Here is a 24717-nt window from a genome sequence, read left to right on the forward strand (position 1 = left end):
AAATTTGACTTAGCTGGTTGTTCTCTGCCAAAAAAATTTTTTTTTTCCTCTTGTATTTTTTTATTGCGTTGTTAGCTTGTTTTTGTTTTTGCTTTTCATTGTATTTTTTTTTTGTTTAATAAAATATGTGTCTATTCTGTCTACCACATATCTTTCTTACAGCTTCTTAAGCAAACATAAAAGCTTACTTGGAAAATGTTTGTCTTAGACTGTCCTTAAATAAATCTAAACTTTACTTACTAGACGATTAAATAAATCCTAAATTTTTTCTGTAGCAGGGTTTAGTATGCTTCTGGGTTTTTTTGTGCCATCTTAATCAAATAATCAATTAAACAATGTTGGGGATTTGTTATAGAAAAGGTGAGGGTGGTGCCAAGTGGAGTTAGTGGAGTTTTTTTTTTTTTTTTTTTTTTTTTTTTTTTTTTTTTTTTTTTTTTTTTTTTTTTTTTTTTTTTTTTTTTTTTTTTTTCTTTTTTTTAATTCCAGAGTGGATTGAAAAGGCTTGATGTCCGAGGTGTATGCATCATTAACCCTCCAAACCCCCATCCTTTTGAATCGTTAACATTTTTGCTCTTGAATAAAACATAAGTTCTTTTGGTCTTTTTTTTTTTTTTTTTTTTTTTTTTTAATGGTTGTCATTCTGGGCTTTTTCTCCGATTTTTGCCCTTTAGCCAATTGGTCTGTCCCAGGTTCCTAGTTACTAGGTATATAGCTTGCAAATGCTTGCGTGGAAAACTCAAAGTTAGTGTCCTCATAGTTCTGGTTTAAGTTTTTGCTAGGTTTGCAATGCTTCTTATGCAACCCTAGTTTTTCCAATATTTGTTTTCATTTCCGGTTTAATTTGCCTTTGGAGGATGCTTCTTTCACCTATTTTCTATTTTTCCTCATTTTTTGCATGGTTTGTTTTAGGAGGACCTGCTGTCCAAAAATAGTATTCCTCATCCAGGTGTAGGTTTGGATAGGCTAGTCCGGCACTATGATTTGCTTGGTCTGTCCTACCTTTTTTGGGCCAAAAGTTGGTTTCCCCATAGGCTTGAGTCCGAGGACTATGCAACAGTTGGCTGTCCAAAACCTGTTTTTCCTCATCCAAGTAGTTGGTTTCCCCATAGGCTTGAGTCCGTGGACCATGCAATGCCTTGGTTCTGTCCAAAACCTAGTTTTCCTCATCCAGGTAGTTGGTTTCCCCATAGGCTTGAGTCCGTGGACCATGCAATGCCCTGGTTCTCTCCAAAACCTAGTTTTCCTCATTGTGTGGGATCTTGGCTTTATGGGAGTTAGCTCCTCAACCAAGCCCCTAAAGTTTATCCATACGATTAACGCTATCAAGTACCTAGTTTGCTCTTTACGGGGGACCTTGGCTTTAAGGGCGTTAGCTCCTCAGCCGAGCCCCTAGTCAAGAAACGTAGCCCCTAGCAGAACTTTATACTAGAACTCTATAACCAACGGTTAGAAATAACGAAGAAACTCTATCGACCCACATCCTATACCTACACACAAGCCTTTCCCACAGACGGCGCCAATTGTAAGGACGCGATTCGTGGCGAACCGTAACAGTGTCGGGTTCGCACGTAAAAAGGCCCCTAACAATATCATTTGTAGAGCGTGGGTTTGGAAGGCTAGGCCCAGGTTGACAGGCGGTAGATTTTTCCCGGTGTTCGTACAAGTTTAAGTTTTCCTTCACCCCTGGAGTCTTTCTCTTGGAGGTGGGTTGGGAGGCTCTGGTTTTTAGCCATTTTTCCCAACCCCCTCTTTAGGTTACTTGTTTTTCCTTTTATATTTGCCAGCGTTCATTGTCCTTCGTCCACGTATAGGGTCAACCTTTCCAAGATGGATACTTGTCCCATCAGCCCATATTCAAAGTCGTTGGGGGTGGTTGTAAAAACCAAAGAATGCGGCTCTGTCAGGTTCAGAGCATTGAATGGCAGTAAGGGCAGCTTTCCCTGGATATTTTAGATCTTTCTTCCTAGTTTCAGTCCTATACCGTTTTTACCCTTCTTTCAAGGGGACTTTGGGTCTGCCGAGGACTGAGCTGTCCTCGGCAGTATCCAAAGGCTATTTTGTCGAGCTTGGGCCATAGCCCTCCTCGGCTTGGGCCTTCGGATTCTCCCCGGGTAGATGGGCCTGGCCCATAAATCATTTGGGCCCCACATAAACAAATTTGACAAATTTGATTAAAAAAGATATGAACTTGTACAGAAGAGGTAGAAGGTTTGAAAAAAAAAAAACAGGGGACTGAAGAAGGCTGACGTTTTAGGTGCCCAAATAATTATTCAATCAAACAAATGATTAAGCTAAGTTAAATCAGATGTGCTAAAAAACCTAGATAGCAAAATAAAGCAAAACTTGAAGGTAAAGCAAAACCTATAGGATTGTTGTCAGATTTTGAAGGTTGGGAGGCTCTTCAATACATCTCCACTTTCTTACAAAACCTGTAGAATTTGAATTTCTATGAGTGTTTCCCTGACTTCAACAAAAAAGAATAGAGAGAAAAAGGGGTTAGGAATTGAAATCCCTAAATTGACAAAAAAAACCATTTAAAGACGAAACCCTTAAATTGACAAAAAAAAAAAAAAAAACTAATTAAAGACAATAGGAAAAGAGTTTATTCATAGATTAATTAAGAGATACCGAGAGAGAATGCTCTGATATGGAGGCTAGGTCGGAGATTGAAAATGTTGGCTCCCATGGTCGTGCCCTTGCAAACTTTCTGTGAAATAGCTTGGATCTGCGTTTGAGAGAGTGTATAGGTTCTACGTTTGGTGAGTAATGTCGAAAGGAGGGGTGCTGGGTTTAGTTTTGTTGAGAGGAGAGGTTCTGCCTTGCGTGTTTTGGTTTCAGAGGGTTTTGGTTTCAGAATTATATCGGGAAAAAGTATTTGGTTTGTGAAAGGAGAGTATATATATTTAATAAAAAAGAAATAAATCAGATTTAAAAATTAAAAATTTCTGACTTTTTTTTTTGTTTTAGTTTTATTTATTTTGTTTTATTATTATTTTTTTAATATTGTGCTGACATGAAAAATTGTGGGAGTTTCAAAAGTTTCGGTTATATATATATATATATATATATATATATATATAGATTAACAAAGTAGAGGAGAAGAAAATAACATAAGAAAAGCTCATACCTCTACTCGGCTTTAAAAAAGAATATTGGGGTTTGCTTTACTTTTATAGTGTTCATGATTAACCTCGTGAATTTGGAGATAAATTATCAATGTTTAAGTTTGAGTTTAAGTTTAAGTTAGACTTGTTAGAAAGATAGAGTTTCACTTCTTATTAAGTTTGGATTAACCAAAAATAATTTTGTTTTAAAAAAATGATAATTATGAGTTTGAGTTTAAGTTGGACTTGTTAGAGAGATATAGTTTCACTTCTTGTTAAGTTTGGATTAAACAAAAATAATTTCATTTAAATAAAATGATAATTTTATTTAAATATTGTGCTAGCGTGGAAAATTGTGAGAGTTTCAGAAGTTTTGGTCATATATATAAATATATATATATATATATATATATTACAGAATATAATTGATATTAATATCAATATCAATATAAGCAGGAACCTCATGTGAGAAAGCAGGAAGTTCCACCATGTGGTGTATTCTTTAGAATTCTCTTAATTTTAGCCTTCTACATAACTAAATGATGCATTTATGTCAAAATATTATTAATTATTTTCTATTATAAAAAAATAACTTATTGTCATGTTTTAATGGATAAATACATTTATAATCATGTATTAATTATCTTGGCATACTATATATATATATATATATATATAGGGTTTGGCTTACCTCCAGTACTTTTTTAATTGAAATCTCCTTTTATTTTAATGAAAAACTACCACATTACCCATTAACTAAATAAAAAGTGAAGATTAAAACCCACTACCACTCGCTATTATGTATTTAAGACAAAAGGAGATTTTCAGTTAAAAAAGTACTAGAAGTAAGCCAAACCCATACATATATATATAGGAGAGAGAGAGAGAGAGAGAGAGAGAGAGAGAGAGAGAAGTTAATGGATGCCCTAAGGACATTGGTTTATGAAATATTTTTAGAAACCTTTTATGGTGAAAGAAAGAAGTAATTGATTTTTTTGACAAATTTTTATATTTTTCATAAATATGGTATCAAAATTTTCCTAAAATTTTCTGTAAGAACTCAATTTGTAATGACCCCAAGTTGGAGTATTGGGTTCGAACGTTGAAGGCCCAAATAATAAATTTGTAAAGAGTGGGCTAAAAGGCCCGCGTCGATGAGAGTCGTTGCCGAGGACATGCAGCAAAAGTCCAAATGGCCTAGAGATGCAACCGAGGACGACCCTGTCCTTGGCATCCCAAGGCCTAGAAGGGAAGAACGACACGCCATTAAAAGCCGCCCCCAAAGCGCTCTCAGAAGAAAAGGCGAGTAGAATAAGACTTGCACGGGGGTACAGTGTGGGAGTGGTTCAAGAAAAAGACGTCACCTCAGCATTAAATGCGCCAACAAACGTTCTAGCCACATTAATGGGAAAAGATCCCTGAATAGTGTGGCTTCGGTTATTGCAACTAACAGAAAGTGGGGGAAGGCGGCTGATGGGACAAGCACTCGAGTAGTTACCTGCCTGATCAATAGATGGAAGATCAGGATCAACTGAGAGGGGCTATATAATGTAAGAATTCATGCGCCAAAAAAGAGGAGCATTATGTATCGACTCTTGAACCATTGTAACCAAAGGAAAAAGGAATAATAAGAGCATTAACTTCATCAGACGAGGTCCAATGACCAGAGCTGCTTAGGCCGTGCCAGAGAGAAAGTCTTCTTGGACAAACTCAGTTCACCTTTGTGTGACCATCATGAACACCATGACTAACAACTATCCGGTGACTAAGGCCTAGCCTTTTAGCCCACTCTCTACAAATTTATTGTTTGGGCTTTCAACGTTCGAACCCAATACACCAACTTGGGGTCGTTACAAATTGAGTCCTTATATTTTCAATTAAAAAATGCCCTAAAATACCCATTAAATGGACCCTCTATATATATATATATATATATATGAAATTGATTTTGATGGTGAACTAGAAATTGAATCGACTCCAATTCGTCCATAAGAGTCGTCCAGTTCAGAAACATTATCTTAACATAGGAAGGTCATCCCTAGTAGGACGGTCGTTCATGGGCATAAGAGTCGTCCATTAGGAAAGCGTCTGGACGACCCCCAGTACTTAGGAAATTTTCGGAAAGGTTTATCTACAAAAGCTTGTGAATCGGACCACGTGTTGCTATTTTGAAACATGAGCAAGATCCTTGTTCATCGCTATAACTTCCTACTAAGTACTTAACTTCCAATGGCAATTGTAGAAGATAAGATTTAATATTCTAACTTCTATAACGGTTGTGGAGGTTAAGTCTGAACCTTCTAACTTCCACAAATATTGGGGAAGTTACGAAACAAGTAATCACTCCAAAACTCACTATATAAGGACTCATCTACATCAAATGGAAGTAAGTTCTCACTACTCCTAAAAATTAGAATTCTGAAGTTCCAAAAAAACTAACTTAAGCATCGGAGGGTTTTTGGCCGATTCATCTCGGTCACCTTTGATCGTGTCTTTTTCTTTTCAAGCTTTCCAAGCAATCATTAGCCCATTAAACCCCGGAGCATTCTGCCTATTGATTTTCTTTGCATCATCAGATTTAATAATAAGAAAAATTAAGGATATAAAAAGTAATTTTAAATTCTTCTATCAAAATTTTTTTTTAATCCAATTCCATAAAAATTTGGACAATAAAACAAGTTAAGGATATATATTTAAAGTTACAAATTTAAAATTCAAGTTAAAAATCATAAAGTTAGGACACACATTTTATAATTAAGTTAAAACTACCTGCAATCATGACATAAAAGTATATTTTAATTAGAAAAATACGAGTCTCTTAACATGCTCATAGCACATACAATTTATACAAAATGAAAATATATAGTTATTTTTATTAAAAATTTATATAAAAATAAAAACTTATTTGGAATACTTATTACTATCCAAAACAATGAATGAATATATAACATGACATTCTTGTTTATATGCTTTGCCAAAAATTGAAATCTATGGAGGTATTGCTATAAATTTTACCACTTGGGCGACAATGCACTGCTATAGATGGCAGTGCACTGTAGCACAAAGGTATAATAGAATACTATTACTATATTTGCTCCTCAATTAAATAATGTTTTTCTTTTCTTTTTCTCTCTCTTTTTCAGTTTCATCCCTCTCGTTCCATTCACTCTCTCCCTTTTATTTTTCTTTTATCTCTTCTTCCACTCTCATCTCCCCTGCCCAGCCACCGTTTCTCTTGTTCCACTCACTCTCTCTTCATTCTTTCTCTCTCTTTTTTTACTCTTTTTCTCTTTCGCTCTCTCTAGCTGAGATTGGTGACGATGTGGGTCGGTTTGTTGTTGAGTTCTGTGTTGCTGGCTTTTTTGGCTTTTGTGGTTCGGTTTGTTGCAAGCAGTGGTGGGTGTTCTGTTGTTGGTGTTGCGTTGAATGCTAAAAGCCAAAAAAAAAATATTATTATATCATATTGAACGCTGAAATAAAATTATTAGTAGTGAGTGTTATGTAAAATAAAATGGTAAAATAGATAAAATAATGTTTTGTAGTATAAAATTATTAAATTTTTAAGAACATTAATACTAATATTCTTATAGTTGCTTTTGGCCGGAAGAAAGGCCACCTTGCATTGTAATTCAAGTCTATATCAATAAACAAATTGTGCTGCGTTGTAATATGCTTACTGATTTATGAAATGTAGATTCAAATTTCCTTTAAAAAAATGAAAAGAAAGCTAAGTCAAGAATATATATATATATATAAACCCAAAATAAATATATAAAAAACTAATAAATGAAAATTCTCAACCTCCTTCCACCAACGTCCCTTCAACAGAATTCATATAATCATTTTTTACATGCAAAGTTAAGTGGGTCCCAAATCATTTCTCATTGAAAATCACGCCAAAAAAAAATAAAAAAAAATATGCGAACTAATTTGAGTGCTTACATTTCTCTATTTCCAGAAAAGTTCCCCTTTTTTTTCATTGGAAGAAAAGTTCCATTTTGTCTCTTACATCATATTCATGGCAATTTCAGGACAGTTCATCAAATAGCAAAAGAAGTGTGAGGATACATCGAGGATGGTTTGTATCTGGTTTGACTCTCTTTGTTAATAAAATCTCTTTTCTCAGAAAAAAAAGAGTGCGGATACATCAAATTGTCTACAGCCAAAACTCCTAGATCCTCCTCTACTATACTCTAGTGAGTCAAGTCTCGTGCATGCACATATAATTGGTAATTTTTTATTTTTTAATCTTTTTTGTTCTATACCAAAAATCATTGGTGATGATTGGACAAAGCATTAGGCAAAAGATGCTCACTTTACCAACCATAGATGGTTTAACAATCATTTGGAAAAAGATTTACTCCAAATGAATCATTTAATTCTCTTTTTTATTTTCAGTCTAAATGTATAATTTTTAAATGCCATATAACAAAATACCAAAAGAAAATGAAAAAGAACCTTTTTCACTCTTTGACCCAAAAATTGGGGCTTTTTTCTTTCCTTCTTCATTTGCCGCTCACTTTGCTAACCAACCATAAATAGTCTGACAATAGTGCTCTTTGTTCCCTGGCATTGATTTCTTCATACCTCTCTCTCTCTCTCTCTCTCTCTCTCTCTCTCATTTTGCATTACTAACTCACAAATTTTACCTTCTTCTCAAAAAAAAAAAAGAAAAAAAAATTCACAAATTTTATCTAGTAAGCAATCTTAGAACCTTAGTTTAATTTACATGTCATTGGCCATGGCGAATTTCCTTTTCTTCACCATCTCTCTTTGCATGCTTTTAACTTTTGGAATTATTGAAGCTGCCCCAAAAGACGCTCTCATCACACATCTTCCTGGCTTCAATGGTACTTTTCCATCTAAACACTACGCAGGGTAAGTCTCATATTATACATGATTAATTAATGTTCATGGGTTCTGTCATCTGGGGTTTGTAGCTATATATTATCATCCAAACACTAGTAAAAATTAAGGCACACAGCAAGGAAAGTATGTATATATTTTATTTTAATGGGATTTTGTCATGTGGGTATTGTAGATATGTTACCAATAATAAAAATAAAAATAAAAATAAAAAATAATAATGGTGGAAAGAAGCTGTTCTACTACTTTGTTGAGTCTGAAAGAAAGGCATGGAAGGATCCTGTTGTTTTGTGGCTGAATGGTGGACCCGGTTGCTCGAGTATGGACGGTTTCGTCTACGAACATGGTACGCCTCCCTTCCCCTCCTACAACTTTTGTTTGCATACTGGACATGACAGATAACATCACCTAGCCTCCGTGTTCATTTCAAACCACAAAAGCCAAAACTACTCATGAATCTGCATGCGTGTCATCCTTGTTTGTTTTATTAATTTATAAAAATGAATTTGGGTGCTCTTCAGTTTCTTTTTTTTTTTTTGCGCTGAAGGGTGCTCTTTGAGTTTAAACTTTTTAAAGTGTTGAAGATTAATTAAAGCCACTTCCGATTACAAATAATCTCTATTAATTTTCATGAACTTCCACAGGACTACTCATTTTATAAATATCCCTTAACATTCTATGACCGTCATTTGAGAATGTAAATCTTTTGTACTATTTTTTATATTATACTATTCACAACTTACCTTCTTTTTTTTTTTCTTATATAATTAAATGAAGTTTAAGACGGAGAAAAAATCAAATATATGGTAAGTTATAATTTGTAGGAGATAAAGTGAAATATAACAAGTAGTACAAAATATTTGTATTCGCTTATTAGTTAGTATTTTTAAAGAAACGGATGCAATTCCAAAGGCTCTAACCGCATATATATATTACAGTGGGTGTCATATCTAGCTAATTTGTGTCAGAACATTTGTTGCATATGAAAAATATAAAAAATTATAATAATAATAAAAATAAAATAAAAATAAAACTTCTAACAATAAAAATTCTATTGGGTTTAAAATAAAGAAATTTGTATTCTATGTTTGTATCTTTTTTTTCTTTTTTCTTTTTTTCTTTTTTGATAAGCTATGTTTATATCATTGTATGTGACAAAGGCACTCAATTAATATATTTTAATCATCGAGAGTCTTATAATTTAGTCGTATTGTCCATTTCCCCATAAACAATGCCTGAGTTTGAATCCTTTTCTTCTCATTTATTGTAAGCTATTAAAAAAAATGTGCAAAGAGAAATACTAGCAATTTTAATCACAGATTTTCTTTCCTCTTCTCCTATATTCTCTCATATTTTTCTTTATAACATACCTTTTAACTTTCTGATTCTGCAAGCAGCCAATAGATGGTAAAGAATTTTTTGCTATCATCAATTCCACCCACAATGGGCTTCCACTTACGAAATTCTCCGAATGATATTTTAATGGTGTGGGGACAAACATTATGTGCAAAACTCCAATTGATCATAGCTCGACTGCACTTTTTTGTAATATCGCTTGATTCAAGCATTTAGATGTGCAAAATATGAATCTCCATCTTCTTATTATGAGTAATTCTTAAGTACTCTCGAAGTACGGAAAACTATGCTCCTTCCTCTCATATTCAAATGGGGTCCACTCATTAAATTCATAGCTAGTGGAGTCCATCATAAATATAAGAGGAGGAAGCATCATTTCTTCATACTCCGAGAATACCTAAGAATTTTCCCTTAGTATAGCATTCACATGCATTAACTATTGGTAGTTTACATTTTTGTAACAATTTATTATTATTATTGCTTGTATTCTTTTTAAGAATATACTATAATATATTTTAGGCGGTTGTCACAAAATTAATCAACTTTTAACCAATTAATTAATAAATTATGCCCTGGATCAAATTGATTAAAACATTACACTAGTATATATCACATATGACACCATATTGATGACCTAGGAAAACCAATAAAACAATTGTTTCACGGTAAAAAAATCTAGGAGGAATTAACCTAACAATTTTCAAGGTAACATATCACTAGAATAAAATCGAAATTTGTACAATAGACTTAATCCTAAATCTATTATTACCTTATGTAGTACTTTTTGGCATGACTACACAGAGATTTGAGATCCACAGACTCTTCTATTATGGATGGTTGCACGTGAACTTTCTTCTTCGTGACTCCAAGATCCATGCTCAAAGATTTGATTAGAAACTGTGGTTAACTGATGACAACAACTTTGCTTTATCACCAATTCTTTTTTTTTTCTTTTTTCTTTTTTCTTTTTTGCACGCAGTCTCAAGTTGATGCTTCAAGAACTGCATATAGAAACACTGCCATATTGTGTGTGTAAAATGTGATCTAGGGTTTGTATTTATATGTACTTAAGTTCCATCAAAATCCTAGATCAAACAGCTATGAAAAGAAGTTAAAATTCCAATTTGCACGAATCTCAATCGAGATAGACATGCAATTTGATCGGTTGAGATAAGTGGTTTTCGTTTTGGCCTATCAAGGTACAGTTAAAATGCAGTCTTCCAACAATTCATTTTCTATATTATTGAGTATTTCACTGTTTTGAACACGATTTGTCTTGATCAAATATTATCTAAGGTATTTTTTTTTTTTTTTGAAAAGGATTATCTAAGGTAATTCTATCTAGAAAAACTAAGTTCTAAATTGTTACAATCGTTCGTGGTTACCAATCTAAAATAATGGACTTTACATAATATTTGAATTCGTGCAGGACCATTCACCTTTGAAGAGGGAAAACCAAAAGGAAGCCTTCCTAGGCTGCGTCTTAATCCTTATAGCTGGTCCAAGGTAAATTAGTCTATCTCATGCTAATTTTCTTCATTTTTCCTTTTCTTTTGTCTTGTGTATATGGGAATTATCTACATTGATCATGATTATGGCCAATACCAATTACATTTAATTTACAATTCCACTGTCATTATGCATTCATTCTATATATAATCTTACTATTTTTTAAGCCCATATGTATATGTGTTTATTTATTTCTCAGGTTTCAAACATAATTTACTTGGATTCTCCTGCCGGTGTTGGCTTCTCTTACTGGAAATACTCAAGCGCACGCAAAACAGGAGACGTAGAAACTGCCTCTGATACACATGAATTCCTTCTCAAGGTTATTAGGATATCAAAACGCTCCTTAATAAGGTCAAAAAAAGAAGTTAGGAAATAACTAATAACATATTTATGAACTCCCAAATAAAGCATTAAAGAGATAATTAAATTATTGAAAATTTAAATATCGATTTAATTTATTGTTTTGCAAGCAGTGGTTTAAGCAATTCCCAGAGTTCATCTCCAATCCATTTTATATATCAGGAGAGTCTTATGCTGGAATTTATGTGCCAACTCTTGCTTCTGAAGTAATAAAAGGTACTAATTGAGCTCTCTTCTTTCTTTTTCTTTTTTATTAAAAAAGAATATGTTAAATAAATTATATATTTTCTCATAATACATATTAACTATGTGGTAGTATTAATTTTAAATTTTTCTTCAGGAATAAAAAATGGCGTAAAGCCCTTTATCAATTTGAAGGTATGTCAGTTTGGCATTTTGGATATTCAATCAATTATAGGCTAATTTTTTCGTTATTAAAAAAATTTAAAATTAAAAAAAAAAATATATATATATATATATATATATATATATATGCAGGGCTACATGGTGGGAAATGGAGTCACTGATGGCAAATTTGATGGCAATGCTCTTGTCCCATTTGCACACGGGATGAGCCTTATTTCAAACAATATCTTTGAGGTGGGTGAAATTTTATTCAAAGAAAGGAACAAAGTCTATACAATTGCAATTTGCAAGGTAGACCAACCATGCTAAGACATTGTTTAAATATTGGTTTTTTCTACATCATACCCTTGGCTTTATTGTGAAGCTTACTTAAAATGCTACAAAATCTGGACCAATTTTTATTCAAGATTTCCAATATGCTTGTACGGAATTTTAATTTAGAATCTTGCTTAATTATAATAATTATTCAAAGTGTGGTATACTGTTTCTCATAGTTAAAATCCTAATGGAGGCAAATTTGACTATGATTTTTGCAGAAAGTTCATTCTTCTTGCAAAGGAAATTACTATAACCCTGTAGGAAAATCTTGCAATCAGAACCTTCAACTAGTTTATGCGGTGAGATGATATTGCGTGGCCAATTACCATATGAATTAACTTCCAAAGAGTCTGAAATTGTGATGCATGTAGTCAGAAAAATAAAAACTGCAAATTTCTAAACATTTATCTCAGTATAGGCTATTGATGGGCTTAACGTTTATGACATCCTTGAGCCTTGTTATCACGCCCCGGGAACACAAGGAAACACAAGTTTACCATTAAGCTTCCAGCAATTAGGAGAATCTGAGAGGCCTCTTCCCGTGAGAAAAAGGATATTTGGCCGTGCTTGGCCTTTTAGGGCACCAGTAAGAGATGGCTTGGTACCATTGTGGCCTCAATTATCCCAAGGAATCAGCGTTCCCTGTGTAGTAAGTTTCAAATTTTCTTTTTCCAATGCTACATTCATATTTTTCAATGCCTTGGATCACTTAATTAATTAGCTGTGATTGTGAATGATAATCACATCTTGGTATGTATATATTTTTATAGATAATTTGATGATTACAACAGCAAGTTTGGATTTGAACAGCCGCCTACATATTTCCATTAGAAATATTTATTTAGTAGAAAATCTTAAAATTAATTTATTTTTGCTAGTGTAGAATGATGAAGTTGCAACTATATGGCTGAACAATAAAGAAGTTAGGGATGCAATTCATGCCAAGCCGGTAAATCAATCTATATATTATTGATTAGTAGTCTTCCAAAATTTCGCATCACTTATTTTCTTCTAATCCAAACTTAAACCAATGACAGCCAAGTGTGACTGGTGGTCCTTGGGTATTATGCACTGGTGCAATACATTATGAGCATGATGCTGGAAGTATGATCCCTTACCATAAAAATCTGACCCTTCAAGGATATCGAGCACTTATTTACAGGTAAATCTCTTTGATTGACTCAGGAGAAACTTAAATGCTAATTCAAGAAAACCAATTATATTTCTACGATTTTATTTTATGCAATGTTTACAGAAAGGGCTTATTTTGATTTCCATGCTACTTCTAATTATTTTGAGGATTTAGTTAGGAACTAATAATTAGGATATTACATTTCCAATATTTGCTATAATAATATTCAAAAATGACTACTAGAACTTCTAAAAATAAAAACTTGCTTTTTGGATGTAGATTATGTTGGTAAAGGTAGTCAAGCAAAAACGATTTGGTAGGTATATAGTAGGCATAAAATGACGAAGGATGAGAGCTGAAAGCATTTCATGTAGATTGGAAGTTCATCAGTTTCTTACTTAAAAATGTATTGCCTTCTTCTAGGAAAATCCTAGTGTTACCTACTAGTCTGAAGGGATATAAGAAAACACATTAAAACAAGTGTTTTCGTTTTTTTTAATTGCCAATTGGGATCTTGTGGCCATGTCCAAAGGCAACTAATTATGACTCAAATTGAAAGATACGTGAATTTAATTAGAGAGATGATGATAATTATATAGCAAAAGCTAGAAATTTATGGCCTGGACCAACCTGCTCAAGAGCCCACTTAACTTAAATGCAACATGCACGGTGTTACTCAAATGCTTTCTTTTTCAATGGGAACCAAAGGGCCTACTAAATAATTAAATTGTTATTCTTTGTTGGTACCTTTTCATTAATACGGTGGTCTACAACCCAATTCCACTGACATTGATGTTTTGGATTCGAACTAATACATTAACGTTATACATATACATGCAATCAAAATTCCACATTCTGTGCTCATCCCTAGGGATATATTTTGACAATGATGAAGCAGAAATCTTCAGTCAAGTGAACTCGTCCAAATGAGCCAACAACCTCGTCCCTGTACTTGAAAATGTTGTACGAAGACCTTCTTAGGTGGTCACCGGTGTGGTGCCTACCGAAGAATCTCCGATAATTAAGTTAGCATATGGAAATTCCAAGAGAATATTAGAGATTAGAGTTATGGCATATATTTTGATTATTAGTACCTTGTATTGGTTTTGTGGAGGGTTTATATATGGTGCCATAGCATCTAGCCGTTGTGGCTTTTATTGTAGCTTTAATGCCTCTATTGGTAACGCTTCCATGCTTAGTAATGTAGGCTTTGATGGGCCTCCAACGGTCTATACAGCTAGTCTCAAAACTGTCTAAGGTATTATTTACTGCATTGAATGGCTTTCCTCCATTCGTCAGTGACGTGGATATGTGGACGGAGATGTTTGATTAGTTCATCTGAGCAAAAGAGTTCATTTGAGTTTAACTCCGTATCTAAACATCTCTCCTTCAAGGGTGATGATGACAACCCCTACTCCGCCCCTTTTTCAGGCTAATGAACCATCGGTTCGAACCGTCCATCTTTTGGCTTCGTCAGTTGTATCTTCCTCATCTGGGATGGTGAACTTGGCGATGAAGTCTACCAATGCCTGTACCTTAATAACTGTCCTGGGGTGGTACTCAATGTCGAACTGGCTAAGCTCGATTGCCCATTGGACCATCCTTCCTGCCACCTCAGGTTTGTTCATGGACTTCTTAATGGGTTGGTCCGTCATCACCAAGATAAGGTTCACCTGGAACTAGGGTCACAATTTGCGTGAGGCTACGATCAATGTGAATGCAATCTTCTCTATCTGTGGGTACTTGGCTTCTGCCCCTTGGAAGGCTTGACTGACGTAGTAGACTAGGAGCCGCGTCTTGTTCTCTTACCGAATCAAGGCTGCACTCATAGCTGTTGTTGATACTACTAGATATAAATACAGGTTTTCTCCCTCCTTTGATGAACTCAAAAGGGGTGGATTGCTCAAGTAGTGCTTGAGTTCTTGAAAAGCTTTCTCATATTCATCAGTCTAGGTGAAAGCTTGCTTTAGTGTCTTGAAAAATGGCAAGCATTTGTCCATTGCTTTAGAGACGAACATGTTGAGTGCTGCTATCCTCCCTATGAGCTTCTGGACTTCCTTGATGGTCTTGGGCGATGTCATATTAAGTATGGCTTGTACCTTTTCTAGGTTTGCTTCTATCCCTCTTTGGGACACCATTGAATCCCAAGAACTTCCCTGAGGCTACTCCAAAAGTACACTTACTGGGGTTCAACTTCATTTGGTATTGCCTGAGAGTGGTGAATGTTTCTTGGAGATCGTCCAGGTGAGTAGACTCTTCCTTACTCTTGACGAGCATGTCATCCACATATACTTCCATGTTCCTCCTGATTTGTTTACTAAACATTTTATTTACTAGCCTCTAGTAAGTTGCTCCTGCGTTTTTCAGTCCGAAAGGCATTACCTTATAGCAGTAAAACCCTTAGTTCGTGATAAAGGCGGTTTTCTCCTGATCTTCTTTGGCCATCTTTATCTGATTGTACCCCGAGAATGCATCCATAAACATTAGTAGCTTACGTCTTACTGTGGAATCCACCAACTGATCTATCCTCAGCAGAGGGAAGTTGTCCTTTGGACAAGCTTTGTTTAGGTCCGTGAAGTCTACGCACATCCTCAATTTCCCATTTGCTTTCTTCACAAGGACGACATTGGCAAGCCAATCTAGGTAATAGGCCTCTCTAATGAAGCCTGCTACTAAAAGCTTGTTGACCTTATTAGTAATAGCTTGATTCCATTATGGAGCAAAGACTCGTCATCTCTACTGGACAGACTTCCTCTTAGGATCCACATTCAGCCTATGTTGGATGACTTTTGTGGATATGTCTGGCATGTCCTCGTGGTTCCATGCAAAGACGTCTAGGTTTCCTTTAAGGAATTGGACTAGTCTCGACTTCATCTCAAGACTCAAAGTCGTCCCTATCTTGGTCGTCTTTGCTATGTCTCTGTTGACCAATTCTATTGTCTCTAGGGCTTCAACTTTCTCTTCTTCTTTCTCCCCGATCATTCATGTATAGTTTTTTTTTGTTGCTAACACAGCCTAGTAGCACTTCCTAGCTAGCACTTGATCTCCTTTTACCTCGCTTATGTCGTTTTCTGTTGGGAATTTTACCTTCAGGTAATAGGTGGACGTGGCCGCCTTCCAACGATTGAGTGTGGGCCTCCCGATGATCACATTGTAAGAGGACGGACAGTCTACTACTAGGAAGTCCAATTGACGAGTCAATTGTCTCGAGTAAACTCCCATTGTGACCGTCAGTGTTACTATGCCCTTAGGATACACTTTATCTCCACTAAAGCTGGTGGGGGGGAAGTTAGAGGGACGCAGCCTCTCAGGAACACCTTCAACTTTTGAAAAGTGGAAAGGTAGATGATATATGCGGAACTGTCGTTGTCCATGAGGATTCTCCTGGTATTGAACTCTTCTATCGTAAGCATAATAACTAGGGGATTGTCATGCAACTGCTTCACTCCTCTGGCGTCTTCCTTGAAGAACAGGATATCCCTATCCGTTCGTCTATGCTTTAAGGGTGGTATCCTATGGATGTTGTTCACCTACCTCTGGTATGACTTCTTAAGGGATCTGAACGACCCCCCTGTGGATGGTCCCCCTATGATAGTCTTTATTTCTCCTATCACACTCTGCTGACAATGTGGCTTGTGATCATCATTCCTTGGAGAGGCTTCTGGCTTAACTCCGCCATCGTCTCCAGGCCTGATGGAATCTCCCTTCTTCACAAATTTTTACAGCTTCCCTCTTCGTATGAGTTCCTCTATCTGCTTATTCAGGTCTCTACAATCCTCTGTATAATGGCCGTGATCTTTATGAAAACGGAAATATTTCTTCTTATCACAGACATTGGGTGACGAGCGTAACGGCCTTGGCCACTTGAGGTAGTGCTCGTCCTTAATCTGTGTCAAAATTTTATCAATAGGCATAATTAAAGGAGTGAATTTTACTGTGCAAGGAGTTTTATCGTCTTTCCTCTTGTTCCCATCAGTACTTTGATGATCTACCCGCTCCCTTTTCCGTCCTCTTCGATCATCTCCCTTTCTTTCTCTCTCATTAGGCTTTTCAACTTCTTCAATTGCCACTAAAGCGTCCTCATCGTTCATATACTTTTGAGCTTACAGGAGCATCTCCGCCATCATCCGTGGGGGGTTCATCGTGAGCGAGACCACAAACTCCCTAGACTTCAACCCAGCTTTAAAGGCCGTAAGCTGCACTTTGTCATCTACTTCGTCCACCTCTAGCGTTTCTCAAGTGAAACGCTTCACGTACGATCTCAATGTCTCATTTTCTCCTTGTTTAATAGTAAGCAGGTGGTCAGTTGGCCTTTTTAGATGTTGTCCACCGACAAAATGGCGTAAGAAGGAGTTGCTCAGCTGCTCGAAATCATCAATGGACAAAGTTGGTAACTTCGTGAACTATTCCCTCGCAACTCCTTTGAGGGTAGTCGGGAAGGAACGACACAATATCTCATCAGACAGCTGCTGAAGACCCAAAGTTGTCTTGAAGGTATTAAGGTGATCCAAAGGATCCTTCAACCCGTCAAACGGCTCAAGCTGTGGTAGGCGAAACTTCGAGGGCACTAGGCACTCTAAAACCACCGTGGTGAAGGGTGAATCTTTCTTGCTGACCATACGGTCCAAGCTCTGGTCTGTTTTTTCCTTTATTGCACTCCTCAGCTCGTCCATCTCCTTTCTTATTTCCCAAAGGAGATCCGAGATCAATTCTTATGGGGTGGTAGGCCGTCGGCGTTCGTCCCTTCTCTGGCTGTCCCCATCGTCATCTCGGTTAGTCCCAGACCGATTCCCTTCTTGCTGCGACTACAACCTCATCTCTTGATTTTGTCGGGTAAGCTCTTCCACACTGGCTGTTAGTGTTTGGATTTGTAGAGCTAATGCTGCAGAATCCTGGGGAGTGTTGGGCTCCATAGACTTGTGAGTTGAGTGGAATTATGTTTTTGAACCTAAGCCCGAAAATATCATTTCCCACAGACGGCGCCAAACTAATGAAGTAGAAATCTTCAGTCAAGTGAACTCGTCCAGATGAGCCAACAACCTCGTCCCTGTACCTAAAAATGTTGTACGAAGACCTTCTTAGGTGGTCACCGATGTGATGCCTGCCAAAGAATCTCCGATGGTTAAGTCAGCGTATGAAAATTCCAAAAGAATATCAGAGATTAGAGTTATGGCATGTTTTTTGATTATTCATACCTTGTATTGGTTTTGTGGAGGGTTTATATATGGTGCCATAGCAATCTAGCTATTGTGGCTTTTATTGTAGCTTTAATGCCTCTATTGGTAATGCTTCCATACTCAGTAATGTAGGCTTTGATGGGCCTCCAACGGTCTATACAGCTGGTCTCGTAACCGTCCGAGTTATTATTTATAGCATTGAATGGCTTTCCTCCATTCGTCAGTGACATGGATATATGGACGAAGATGTTTGATTAGTTCATTTGAGCAAAAGAGTTCGTCAATCCCATCAGACAAATTCCTTGTGCTATATTACTTTTTCAAGATGTCACTAGAATACTATGCAACTAGTCGCTAACCCGTGCGATGCACGAGAAAGTTCTTAGAAATGCTAAATATTTTTTTTTAATCAAATTAAATGCATTTTTTGTCGGGTTGAGAGAAATTTAGTCAACTTAAATGAACCTTTTCACTTTGGATTTTAAGGAATAACTCACACAAAAAGGAATATACAAATTTCATTAGGATTTGAGCTGGTCAACCAAGGTAGTTATAGTGACCTTGTCAAATATTTCTTAATCTGCCAATAAAGCAAATTATTGCTCATTTGAAGAAATTTACAATGTTCATTCTAGGCAGAAGCTTACATACTTTTTGTTGTTGTGATTTACAATTTGAGTAGATGAAAAATAATATGATGGTCTATCACTGGTTATTGCCTTCACAACAAAAAGGATAAAATTTCAAATCAAAAGATTACATATCACATTTAAAAGAAACACTAACAGAAAGTAAAATATATGACATGCACTAATAACAAATGATCATAATATTCAAAGAGTTTTGTAAATCAACAACAAAATCTTATTAAATTTCTGGGGGCAGCTTCACTAACTATATTTTATCAATAAAAACAATTTTCTTCATAAGACTTGTTTGAGTTATCATATTAAATATGAGAAAACAGGTGCAAGCATATTGTTGTTGATTCAACACTGTATCACAAAGAGTCTCTCTTGGATTGCTTCATTCTTCTCTCTACTCTACAACTAATTAAAGCTCCCCCATCATAAGCTTCCTACCTTGCAAAACTGTGCAGACAAAAGCAGAATTCTAGAATTTTCATTTCCTACTTTTGCAGCCCTCAACAAAAGTTAAGATTCATGATTTATCAAAATCTTCCATGCCTTTATTATTAAAATTCTCAATATATACACCATTGGCATAAATACAAATTGATTCAAAAGCAGCCTTATTTTAAAAACACCATAATGCAAAAATATCACCAACAAATAATCGTAATATTTGAAGAGAGATGAATGAAGCAAAATAAAAATAATTAAAATTCACAAAATGAAGAACCAAATATCAAGAACAAAGAGGGAGATTGTTGGAAGTAGAATTAACAAACCTAGCATAAATTGTTAAGATTTTAGACTCGATTGGAAAGGAAGTAACTCTAAAAGTTTTAGCTCGCCAAGCTTTCTTGCGTTGTTTTATACCTCCTAGAGCAAGGATATCAAGGGAGTTACAGGATGAGCGGATAATAGACCAAACAAATCGGCACGTATATCAACCATCAATAACACACCCAATTATAAAAATCTAGATAGATTAAAATGTTAGATTGAGAAAGAACTTAACTGTTTATTTATAACTGCCAAAAATGTTTAAGGATTTCCAAAACTACTAAAGTTTGTCAGGGTTAACAAATTTTATACACCTATGAGAATCTAATTCTTTTCAATCCAGTCAAAGAATTAGATAAACAAACAAAAAGAATAGAAAGATATAATACCTGTTTTCAACGTTTTCAAGGGCTTTAACTAATTCCTCATACTTATATTCCTTTATCTCCACCTCTATCTCCACTTTCTCCACCACTCCTACACCTTTTAAAATGCCCAAATAACCCAACGATGTCGTTTAATGCAATATCTTTTAAATTAAAGCATGGACACAATAAAAATGAGTGAAAAAGATCATAAATTTATGTAAACATTCAAAAATTTAGGAATTTAGATTCAAATTCTGTAATAAGAACAAAACAGTTGGGTATATTATCTTAAAGGTGATGTCTAACACAGAACAGATTGGGTTGCCAAGCTGTTTGGTTTTTCCTTTACAGATGATGTACGGTAGCTATTTTTCCTTTCTTCCCCACTAACAAAATTAGTATTGTTTATGAGAAAAGTTTGAGTGGAAGCCAAGAGAAGATTTTTTTATAGATACAAAATATTCAAGGGCAGGTTGTATGATTGAAAACAAATATTTTACCTTCCAACCATTTAAAAGAAATTCTCACAATGAATTATTGGAAAAGCAACTAAAAACAATTATAATGAGTATAACAATCGCAATAAACAATATGTTTCAACTGTTTAAAAGAAATTTTTTTTTTTTAATTTTGTATAACAACTCAGCTAAGTCAAATATACTTTTAAAAAAAATTTAAAATGAAAATAGTCTAAAAATAAAAGTCTCGTTTTTTTTCTCTTTTTTCTTTTATTTAGCAAGTAAACAGAATAATAAACAAATATGGATTCCATAAACAAAACTATCTACATCAGACAAATAGTGCAATACATGTATTAGTAGCAAAGCAGTAAATGATTTGATTAATGGTTTTATATTGACTATTTATATATAACCTGTATTAGTAGCAAAGCAGTAAATGATCTGATTAATGGTTTTGTATTGACTATTTATATATATAACTTTTATGCAACAGGAACCTTTTTTTAAAAAAAATTACAGAAATTGCTAACAAACCTTGAGTCAATGCAGTTAAGTATGCAGCTCTTTATCCAAAAATGAAAGTATAACCTGCAAAATAAGTAATTTTTTTTTTAGTTTTTTTTAATTAAAATAATTTGTAAAAAACAGAATAATGAAGATCAATAATAGTGCAGTAAATGACCACCTAAATCAAGTTAATACCTACTCACAAAAACAACAGTGAGAGAATTAACTCCTACATCCTTTGCAACTCCAAGCACACAAAAAAGAAAGTAACATAATATATATTTCTAAACCTAGACACGGATCAATGTATGTCCGTCTATGTGTAGTACCAAAATGTTTAGTTTCTCAGAGAAAAGAGGTACTAGCTTTGCAATCTTTAATAGTCAGAAACTAATTCACATGCTTAGGTGCATTATGATTATAGAGGATTGCAATCTTTCGGAGGTAGTAATTGGAAACAGATTCACATGCTTAGTAGCTAATGTGATATTAGAACTAAAATCAAAAGTCATATCAAGCATAATTTAACATGAAATAAAAATTGCAAAGTGGAAACAATATTAGAAATTAAGATACCATAAACAAAAGTGTAATCAAAAGAAATCATAACACCATCACTTAACTGGGAAGAAGCCCAAGTTTGAAAAACCCCACTAAAGTATTCGATTTGTACCACAATAAGACATAGAAAAAATAAATATATTGGTAAGTATACGAAAAATTGATAATCACAATCAAATTCAAAAATCAAATGGAAAGACATGTCAATCTCACTGTCCATAGGATTGTTTTTGTAAAGAGAAATGCATGTTTTAATTTACTGTGTAGTTTTAGAAAAAAAAAAAAAGTTCTTGACAATATCTGAGGACCTTAAACAATCATATATTATGAACATTCTTTGTTAACAAAAAGAATTTTTCTTTCAAAAAATCAAATGCCCAAATGTAAGCCTAATTTTTTGATAAATCCAAACATAAGCCTAAATTAAAACAAATTCAGATAAAAAACGATATTAAAAACTCTAGCAACTCGAAACTGAAACAAACCCCAGCAACAACCCATAACTATCTGCAACACACAGCTCATACATATCATTGAAAATTCTGAAACCACAATCTACAACAATATGAATTAATTTTTCAGCCAAAATAAATTAATCATTGGGCCGACTCTTAGGCATTTCAAAAACACAGGAAAAAAAAACCATTAAATTGATACTATCTCCACTATGAAACCCATCGATACATACAATATTTTCTTACAAAACCTGTAGAATTTGAAATCCCTAAATCGATAGAAAACCTAATTGAAGACATATAATTAAAACATAACTTTGAGGCTCTGTTCCATTTAAACCAATTTCAATCTAAATTTTAATCCATATCAATCAAATAAAATTGAAACTTGAAAAATATCAAATTGGAATTCTGCATACTTGAAAAATTATCCAACATCAGAAATAGAAAAATATCCAAATTCTTCAAGTCAGTCCTAAAAATCAAATGCCCAGAAATGGGGCCAAAAAATAATCAATGCCCAGATGATAAAAACTCAAGAACAAAATAACCATGAATCAAAATACATCAGCCAGAGGAGTTGTGGCTAAGAAAAGGAGGGAGCTGCATTGAATTAGAGAGTTAAAGAAGAAGGAGATGGGAATGAGTTTGAAATAGAGAGAGTTTGATCGAGGGTTTTGTTAGGGCTGAGTTTGCGTTTGAGAGATAGGTTTGAGATATTTGTGGCTGAAACTTGCGTTTAGGCTCCTCTTGTAGTTGGGTTTTAATAACAATCGGGTTTATGATTTGTGTTTGGTAGGAAAAAAGATTTATTATTATTTATATAAGTATTACTGACGTGGAAAATTATGGGAGTTTTAAAAGCTTCGGTTATATATATATATATATGTATTATATGTCATAAATGTCCAACTGTTCCTTTATAAATGAGGAAAATTATACACGCTTATGAGTTAGGTGAGAGCCCCCAAAAGCTGTGATCATAGTCATTCACACCTAAGATGGTTACAGAAATATGTCACTATCGATTATATGTTTAATTTGTTAGAACAAAGTTACTATAATTTGGAAAATAATAGATCAAAAGTAGTTTATTTTCTTCAAGTGAGTCTTATATTTTGTGACAATTACCATTTTTCAATTTGAATGCAGTGGTGATCATGATATGTGTGTGCCGTTTACCGGGACCCAGGAATGGACTAGATCACTTGGATATAAGATTGTGGATGATTGGAGGTCTTGGCACTCTAAGGGGCAAGTTGCTGGGTAAATTTTTCCACTTCAAAAACAATTTCTTTAATTTCTATTACAAAAAAGACACATCAATAGTACATAAAAGACACATTCGAGAGAATTATAGTCAGGTGCTAGAGTTATGGACAACAACGTCAATAATATATATATATATATATATATATATATATATATCTAATATTTATGTTATAATTTGCTTGTTTTCATTTGTTGCAGATACTTACAAGGATATGATAATAATCTCACCTTTCTGACCGTCAAGGTTTGTATATATAAGTGCTATGCTTTAATCATTGCAAGAAAATTGACCAAAAAAAAACTAAAAGTGTACTTTCTATATGATATATCACCATAGATTTCCTATTTTTAGTAGCATTTATTTATTTTTTTTTTTTAAATTCAATAGTTGGGAATAGAGAATTTGAAAACATCTAAAATAGCATTCTCCTTTTTAATAATGTGCACACATACATGATACAAAAGTCTTTTTTTTTTCTTTTTTTTTTGGGCTAAACACATACAACATAGTCAAACAAGAACAACTACAGATGATATTATTATTATTATTATTATTATTGGGATTAGCTAGAAGCCTAGAAGGAACCCCTATTTGAATTTTTCTTTTCTTTTCTTTTTCTTTTTCCTAACAAAAAGAAAATCTCTAAGTCTATTAGTTGCATTACTCTATTTTATTTACAAACTGACTATATCTCATGGTGTAGGGTTCGGGGCACACAGTTCCTGAATACAAGCCACAAGAGGCACTGGATTTCTACCGTCGTTGGTTGGAAGGGAAACCAATATGACAGATGAAAACAATTAGCTTTATTCCACATCCAAGAAGAAAAGAAATAAATAGCTTTGTGGTTCACAGATTTTCAATTACTCATCTTTTTACATGTGAAAATATATGAGAAAAGAAAAGCATATATGAAAGCAAAGAAAATCAATAAATTATAAACAAGAACTTCTTTCTAGCTTCTATCCACCTAGCAATATTAGCCAGTCAAGATTCTCCTCTTCTACTTTGGGGCCAGCAAGAGGTTCACTAGCCTATAGACTAGACAATAGGAGGTAATTCTCTCGTTTCATTAAAAACTTATGTCCATTTGAGAATTACTTATTTCTATAGCTTATTTGCATAATGTGAAACAAAAAGCTAAAACTAGCTGATTTTAAAAAAAACTGAAAAGTAGATTATCTTAAATAAAGCTGAAACAAAAAATAAGAGAAAATAATAAAAAGCATTTATGAATGCAAAGAAATCAATAAATTATAAACAAGAACTTCCTTCTAGCTTCTATCCACCTAGCAATAGTAGTCGGTTAAGATTCCCACTCTTTTACTTTTGGGGCCAGCAAGAGGTTCATTGGGCCTATAAGCTAGACAATATGAGGTAAACCCCTCGTTCCTTTAAAAACTTGTGTCCATATGAGAATTGCTTATTTTTGTAGCTTATCTGCGTAATGTAAAACAAAAAGCTAAAACTAGCTTCTTCTTTTCTTTTCTTT

General features: G+C 34.3%; 1 protein-coding gene across 1 annotated transcript; it reads left to right on the forward strand.

Annotated features, from left to right (window-relative positions):
* Nucleotides 1-7901: 7901 nt before the first annotated feature.
* Nucleotides 7902-24241, forward strand: LOC115958978 (serine carboxypeptidase-like 20). Its single transcript, XM_031077298.1, has 14 exons — nt 7902-7982; nt 8146-8316; nt 10756-10832; nt 11035-11157; nt 11312-11414; nt 11539-11576; nt 11697-11798; nt 12101-12181; nt 12301-12531; nt 12766-12831; nt 12920-13044; nt 23105-23218; nt 23423-23468; nt 23929-24241. Exons 1-14 carry the CDS (start codon nt 7952-7954, stop codon nt 24010-24012), a joined length of 1392 nt encoding a protein of 463 aa, XP_030933158.1. The 5' UTR covers nt 7902-7951; the 3' UTR covers nt 24013-24241.
* The last annotated feature ends 476 nt before the right edge of the window (nt 24242-24717 follow it).

Source organism: Quercus lobata, chromosome 1, assembly GCF_001633185.2.
Source record: "Quercus lobata isolate SW786 chromosome 1, ValleyOak3.0 Primary Assembly, whole genome shotgun sequence".
NCBI lineage: Eukaryota > Viridiplantae > Streptophyta > Magnoliopsida > Fagales > Fagaceae > Quercus > Quercus lobata.